Here is an 8,042-nt window from a genome sequence, read left to right on the forward strand (position 1 = left end):
GAGAGAGAGAGAGAGAGAGAGAGAGAAAAAAAAGAAAGGAATTCAAAATGATGAGATGGTATCGGAAACGGACGACCACACCCTTTGGAACTTTCCCTTTTCTGTCCTTTCCTTTTCCTCCCATTTCTCTTTTTTCTTCTGATTGATTCTGATTCATCAATATTTCCTCTCATATCACTATACTTATCATTCCTATTACTATTTATAGACTAATATTACTTCCTATTAACATTCCAATCACATCTTTATCATTCCTGTTATTATTTTCTTATCATTTACATTAGTATTTGTAAATTAATCTTACTTCTACTAATATTCCAATCATATCCTTATCATATCTATCAGTATTTATAGACTAATTTTACTTCCACTAATATTTCCACATTTCTTATCTTCTTACTTCCACATTCTTATCATTCCTGTTGCCCTTTGTAAATTAACCTTACTTCCATTAACATTCCAATCATATATTCTTATCATTCTATTGCTATTTATAGATTAACCTTACTTTCACTAGCATTTTAATCATATTCTTATCATTCCTATCACCATTTATTGACTAACTCTTCTTCCACTAATATTTCAATCACATCTTTATCATGATCATTTATCATCTGCCATTTCATTCATGAATTTTTCTTTTTTCAATTTAAAATTTCACAAAAATTTTTTTCTCTTCTTCTCTCTTTTCATTTTCTTTTGACAATTACACATTTTAAGAATTATTTCACAACAATTTTTCACATCTACAAATGTATATACATTTGTAAGTATATCTCTACTGATATTACTTATCAATGATTTATTGATATCATAAAATATAGATCGATAAATTTAATGAATTATTTGTGTAATTGAAGCATTGCATAAATTTTATGGTTGATAAATTGATTGAATAATTGATAATTTTTAGGAATTTTTATGTTTTCGAAATGGAAATTGTAATAGCTGTGGTACAAATGGAACAGAAAAAAGCTGATAAGATTAATGGAAATGTATTTAAAGTGCTTCTTGTTAATGAGCCTTGTTCATCATCACGACATGAAATTCGAATGCAATTACCGCATTGTCATGTACCGCCTAATGGTGATCCAACTGAAATTGCATTAAGTTTTGTGCAATATCATTGCAGGTTTTTTTGTTTTCTCATTTTTTTTCATAAAAAATTTCAAAAAATTTTTTTTGTCCTATAAAAAAAGTGTTGACTTTGTTAATTTCTAATATTTAATTAATTTTTTTCGAATTTTAAATATTACTATCAATATTTATTTTAAATAAATTTTTTAATTTCAAATTTTGCTAATTTTAAATATTTTTGTTGATTTTAATTTCAGATATGTTAATTTAATTTAAATATTACTATTGTTAATCATACATGTTTATTTTTTATCATTTCATATTTTATATCCTTTCTTTTTTCATCTATCCTTGAAAACATCTTTGATTATTTATTATTAGTTTTATTATTATCATTATGATTATTTACTATTAATTATCACTTGTTATTACTAATTACTGGATTATTATTACTATTAATCGTTTCGTCGAAGAATTTCAGGAAATGGCCACGTCGAACATTTGAAGTACCATTATGGGATAACGATGAGTTAATGTTACAAAACAGGTCACCATATACTGCATCAGCACAACTTGCATTATATTGCATACCACTTATTGAAAACGGTAAATTCTTTGGAAATTTTTTCATTTCCAATTTTATTTATTAAAATTCTTTAGATTATTTAATTAAACTAATTAATCAATATCTCTTATTTGCTATTTTTATTATTGTTATTACAAAATTATTATTGCTATTACAAAACTCAAATTGTTTATTTGATTTATATTTTTCTTTCTTTAATATGTGTATATTTAACCCGTTTTACGAAATCAAGCATGTATTAATTACTTGCTTAATTTGCATTTTTCGTTTAATTAATAGATCATTTTCATTGTTTAATTATTATCATTACACAGATTGTTAGGTTATGTTGTAAATTTTATTTCTTATCAAAAGATCAAAAATGTATAATGGAAATTTGCAGACGATGAATTTACGACATTGACAAAAATTGGCCATTTTGAAGAACTTTCGTCAGTTTCCAAACATTGTCAACTTGATCCCAATTATTTTTCAATGGAAACATGTCATTGTATCTTACAACTTGAAAGGTTTAATTTTTATTTTTAATTTTATATCTCATTTACGCTTATCTATTTTTGCTCAACCGTTTTTTTCATCTTCTACGTTTAATGAGAAAATTATCTGAACAACTAGCATAGGTTTAACTTGGTGATATATCGTATGCTTAATTAATTTGCCTGTAATTCCCTATATTCCTAATAAAATTTTCTTTTTCTGTTAAAAAAAATATCTTTAAGAAAAGTTTTTCTTTTAATTTTGAAAAAGTTTCGTTTTTTTTAGTGTCGAAAAAATAAAAAATGAAATTTTCGCTTTTTCTAATGAAAATACTACACTATTGGTTATATTTCATTATACTGATATTCATATTCTAATATTACAATTAGGAAATAATGATTTATCTAAGCAAAATATCTAAGCAAAATACCTGTAAATTTACCTAATTTAAAAATCAATCATTCGTTTCCAATAATTACTGATTAAAAATAATCAGTGATTAGTAATTTAAATAATTAGTGATGATTAATATTTTTTTGATAATTAATAAATGGTGAAAATTTTTGGAAAGAAATTAACATGTATTCTTTATTTACTTATTAATTAATTAATTTCTAAATGAATAAGCTATTAATGCTATTTTGAAACAGTTGTTAATTATTGATATCTTAAGATGGCTTCATGATCAGGAATGTAAAGATACGGATTTTTTGGCACGATTTTTTCTTCTATCAGCTGCAAAGATACGAATACGTGAATGTGCGCATAATCCAGCATATGAAAATGAGCATTCCTCATTATGCCATAAGTATGAAACATTTTAAAATTTAAATTTAAAATTAATTTTAATTTTCATCAAATAATTTTTGAAAATGATTGTAAATAATATGTTTAAAAGACTGCAATTTTTTTTTTTTCGTATAAGCTATATTTAATGATTTAAAAAATAAAATAAAAAATAGAAAAAATATTATTTTTTAAATTAATATGTTTTTCATATATTGTAATATATGCATTTTAAAATTTTAATAAGTTAAAAGATAATTAAAAGACAAAAATCGAAAGGGCGAAACTTTGAAAAGTTAAAGAACAATTTTCTTGAAGGAAAAAAAAAGAAACAAAAAGTTAGTATTAATAGTATGAAAAGATGGAAAAAAGAAATACTTTAAATTATTTGAAACAAAAATGTATTTTACATTTTTATTAAAAAAGAATTTATCAATAATTTTCAAATATTTTACAAAATTATTTTAGCTTTTATCTGTTTGTTTTCATTTTTTTTCTTTATTTTTGATTATTTCATAGACGAATAATGGATTATGATCGAAATTCAAATATTACAAAAGAATCATGTGATTTGGCTGAAGAAGTACGCCGAAGTAATAATGCAAAAGCAAAAATGATGGGTTATGATAAATATGATATGTTTATCATTAATCCAATTTTTGGTACCGGTTTACATTATGCTAATGCTAATGAGGTTAATAATAGTTAGATTTGTTTGTTTTTTTTCGTTTTTAGTTATGACAAATATGATATATTTTTAAAGTAAGTAAAATGTCTAAAGTTACTGAAAAAATTTAGTCAGAAGTAAAATTACTGAAAAGTAAGTTCAGTCCGAAGTAAAATTACTGAAAAATAAATTTAGCATGAACTAAAATTGCAATAATGATAGATAAAGGTATGATATGATATATTTTATTATTAATGGTATGTTATTTAGTACCACTTTGTATTATGATAATAATTAAGCATTAATGGAAATTGAAATTAATCATTTTCATCTCCAGTTGAATAAGATTGAATTATGATGAGATTGAAAAATAATACCGAAATTATATCAAAAATTCAATTTTTCTTTTTTTTTTGTTAATTTCATGATATGACAAATGTGCTTATAATTAAATTAGCTGTGAAATTCATATGAGAAATCTTTGCGATATTTTTATGCAACGAAATATTGTAATAATATTAGTGTTAATTAATTTATAGCAACAATATTATGCAAAAGATTTACTTCGAGAAAATGCATCATCGTCATCAAGTTCAAGTGGTGAATGTTGGTCAGAAAAATATCCACTACATAAAGCTGCACATGATGATAATGTTGATGATATAAGGTGTAAATATTTAATTTGAAATAATCAATTTTATTATAGCTAAAATTTGAATTAAAATTTTAATCAAATGTATAGAATCAAATTTTAATTAAATTTGAAACTTAACTTCAAATAAAAATAAAAAATAAAAAATTTAAACTTAATTAAAAAAAGATTTATTATAGACGATTATTAGCACAAGGTATGATAGCAAATGAAAAAGATAACGCATCTTGGACACCATTACATTATGGTGTTTTTTATAATAACTTACGAGCAACAGAGGTAATATAACAATTTCTTTTTGAAAATTATATGACTACCTAGAAATTTTACTTTTTTATATTACAATCTGTGAGAAATTAAAAGAAAAGAGGAAATATTCAAAAAAGAAAAAAAGAATTTTCTGATTTTTTATTTTCTTTATTGCAATTCAATAATTTCATTACATACACTACATTTATTTTAAGTAAATATGAAAACTAATAGTTATATTGTATGAAAATTTTGTCGAATTCTTCTTACATTGAAAGTTTTAACTCAACTGTAGGATTAAAATACTTAATTATTAATTAATCAATTTCAGGTATTATTATTACATCAAGGAACGGATGTAAATGCTTCAAATAAAGTTGGTTCAACAGCATTACATTTTGCAGCATTACAAGGAAATGTTTATATGGTTGAATTGTTACTTTCACATTCAAAAATTAACGTGGTATGTCATTTAAGTGATCATATGTCGCGACACGTATTCAGGTGATACATACGCTGTACATACGCTGTGACACGTGTTTAAGCGATATGTACGTTGTTGTATGTATTTAAGTGATATGTATGCCACGATACGTAATTTAAATGATACGTAATTAATATGTACACTTTTATATGTATTTAATTTGATACGTACGCTGCAATACATAATTTTAAAAATACGTACGTTGCAGTTTTTAGCGATAATGCATGTCTGTTTCTTTCCGTTTCTTTTTTCTTTAAAATAAATTTTATATTTTTTTTAGGCATATATTTACGTCTTAAAAAATTAATTCTGTATTCATTTAATTTTGTTTATTTAATTTATTATTTAAGGATGCAAAAGATAGTAGTGGACGATGTCCAATAGATATATGCGCTTGTGTACCTAAAATAGAATATCAAAAGGTGGCAAAATTATTACTGAACTGGAAACGACTTAATAAAGTACAGGTGAAAAAAAAATGAATGCAAGCTATTAAGCATACATTTTAAAACTCATTCATCTTATAAATATTTGTTTTTCTATTTAAGTTAAGATATTTTGTTTTTTATTTTCTTACATTTTAGGTTGAATTAATGGATGGTGGTAATGCGCAATTACTCCTAACACATGGTCATGATACAACAGCTGAAGAATTGCATGCGGAAATGTGCAAAGAATTAAAATTTAATAATGATAGTGGAAAATTATTTGCAATATGGATTTGTTCCGATCGTTTAAGTAGGTTTGTTAATGTTTACTGTTAAACAAAAAGAGAAACATATATATGAATATTATTGTTTTCAAAAGTTTTAAATTTATTAAAATTTTAAACTTTACAAAAAATTTTTCTCATTAATAATTGGTAAAACATCAAATATCAAATTTTAGATGGGAATAATTTTTTTTTTGTGCAAACTTATTGATGAAAAATATTTTTTGAAATATTCTTTCAGGTTTGCAATTAAAAGCTGATCATAAGCCGATGTTGCATATGAATAAATGGAAAAGTAAAATAGCAAAATTTGGAAATGAAGAATTGCAATCAACTGATGATGATGCACCAAAATTTTCTTCCGTCGTGATGCACGTTTAACTTTACAAAAGGAAAAAATGGTATGAACAATATTTTAGTTTATTTTAAATTAATTTATTTTAACAAAATTACATTAAGCTGAAAAAAAATCCATATTAAAATTTTTGTTAAAAAATCAAATACAATAAAAGTTGTTACAGTATTTATTGGCATCTAGCAGTTTATTAAAAATAAACAATAAAATTTGTTGGCATTTATTGGCATTTAGCAGTTTATTAAAAATAAATAAGTCTTTTTTTTAATATTTAATTGGATAAAAGTTATAGAAGGAAAAGTGTACATTTTATGAAATTAAAGAAGAAAAAAAACTACTACCAGTCAAAAACATCATCAATTTAATATCTTAATTAATTTATTTTGTGAATAACTATTTAATGCAATTTTTGTAATATCTTTTCGCAACACTTTTTTAAATACTATTTTATAATAATTACAATATATAAACAGATGCCTTTTTTTTGAAAAACTTAATTGATAACAAAAAATCGCTTTTGTAATTTTAGGATAGTACCATAGGATGTAATAATGCATTAATTGGATATAATATTATATAATTTTTTTAATATTATATATTAATGCAATTTTAATATTGTTTTATAATACTTTTAAGGAATTGGGAAAAAAATGCAAAAATTATATTAAACATTTGAAAATGAAGTCAATAATTTAATAATGAAATTACTGTCAGTATTGAATGAAATAATTCGAATTTTGTAAATTACCTAATTTTTATTATTATTATTGTTATTATCATTATCATTATTATTATAATATTATTATTATTAATTTATTTGATATATTAAGGCAATATTAACACCAATGGCACTTTCATTACTATACGATGAATGCCGTCTTAATTATTTAAAAGGATTGTATCCATGTTCGGATCATGACCTCATTTCACTTGCTGCTATTATGTTACATATCATTTATGGCGCTAATATTCAACTAACGTAAGCTTTATTAATATTTAAATTAATTTCTTAAATCAGTAGTAATTTAATATAATTAAAATAATTATGAAGTAATTCTAAACAAACATTTCATTCTAATGGCAAATATTTTATGCAAAAAAAAAAAAACTTTCACAATATTACTCAGAAAGAAAAAAGAAGTTTGAAAAATATAGCATCATATTCTGTATGTGATACTATATTGTCTTCCGATCTTTTATGTAAGATTTATGGATGAATAAATTAAAAAAAAAGAAGAAAAAATTTTGAATAATTAAAAATCGATGTAGTTATTATGTAATGATTTTATTATAGTGATCAAATATTAGCTACGGTAATACCAATACATCGATTACCAGAGAAAGGAAATAATCTGAGACAAATGCGCTCACGGATTGAATATGAACATCAAGCACGTAAACGAACTAATTTAATCAAATTACAGCAAGAATTTTTACAAATTTGTTGGCGTTTTAGCGTTTATGGTGCAACATTTTTTGATGCTATCGCATTTATGACTAAGGTTGTAATATTTCCTCATTCTTTTCTTCTTTTCTTTTTAATTTCTTATTTTTATTATAAGTTTTACATTTTTGATATATCAGTATTAAATTGAACTTGTTTTTTTTATTTAGAAAGAAATTATAATATACTAAATATTATCTGGATGACAACTAAGAAATAGTATGATAGATACTGAAATTACTTGCCATAAATTATATATCAAAAAAGGATAATAGTTATTAAGTTAGAAATATGCTGCATAATAAATTTATTAAATGATTATCTTAAATAATGACAAAAAAGAAGGCAACCAAATAGATAGATGTAAACATTTCTTATCACAATAGCTACTAACCTTAAAATTATAAACTTTTGCATTTTTAAATTAGTTCTCTGTGTTATTATTATTATTAATTATTATTATTGCTATTATTATTAATTATTTTCATTATTTTATTATTATTATTATTATTATTATTATTATTAATTATTATTATTATTATTATTATTATTA

At 22.7% G+C, this 8,042-nt stretch overlaps 3 protein-coding genes across 3 annotated transcripts; all 3 read left to right on the forward strand.

Moving 5' to 3' along the window:
• Positions 1 to 932: 932 nt before the first annotated feature.
• On the forward strand, positions 933 to 2,964 carry LOAG_10718 (hypothetical protein; the record flags this gene model as incomplete). The annotated part of the gene is made up of 4 exons (XM_003146242.1): positions 933 to 1,132; positions 1,559 to 1,683; positions 2,046 to 2,172; positions 2,814 to 2,964. The coding sequence occupies 4 exons, from the start codon at positions 933 to 935 to the stop codon at positions 2,962 to 2,964; spliced, it is 603 nt and encodes a 200-aa protein (XP_003146290.1).
• A 488-nt stretch (positions 2,965 to 3,452) lies between these two features.
• Positions 3,453 to 6,071, forward strand: LOAG_10719 (hypothetical protein; the record flags this gene model as incomplete). Its single annotated transcript, XM_003146243.2, has 7 exons — positions 3,453 to 3,620; positions 4,133 to 4,260; positions 4,425 to 4,524; positions 4,826 to 4,957; positions 5,329 to 5,445; positions 5,563 to 5,716; positions 5,932 to 6,071. The coding sequence occupies 7 exons, from the start codon at positions 3,453 to 3,455 to the stop codon at positions 6,069 to 6,071; spliced, it is 939 nt and encodes a 312-aa protein (XP_003146291.2).
• An 819-nt stretch (positions 6,072 to 6,890) lies between these two features.
• LOAG_10720 (hypothetical protein) lies at positions 6,891 to 7,547 on the forward strand (the record flags this gene model as incomplete). The annotated part of the gene is made up of 2 exons (XM_003146244.1): positions 6,891 to 7,024; positions 7,340 to 7,547. Coding segments are annotated over 2 exons (342 nt in total), but the record flags the coding sequence as incomplete, so codon positions are not given.
• Between the last annotated feature and the right edge of the window lie 495 nt (positions 7,548 to 8,042).

Source organism: Loa loa (assembly GCF_000183805.2).
Source record: "Loa loa unplaced genomic scaffold supercont3.79, whole genome shotgun sequence".
In the NCBI taxonomy this organism is placed as follows: Eukaryota; Metazoa; Nematoda; class Chromadorea; order Rhabditida; family Onchocercidae; genus Loa; species Loa loa.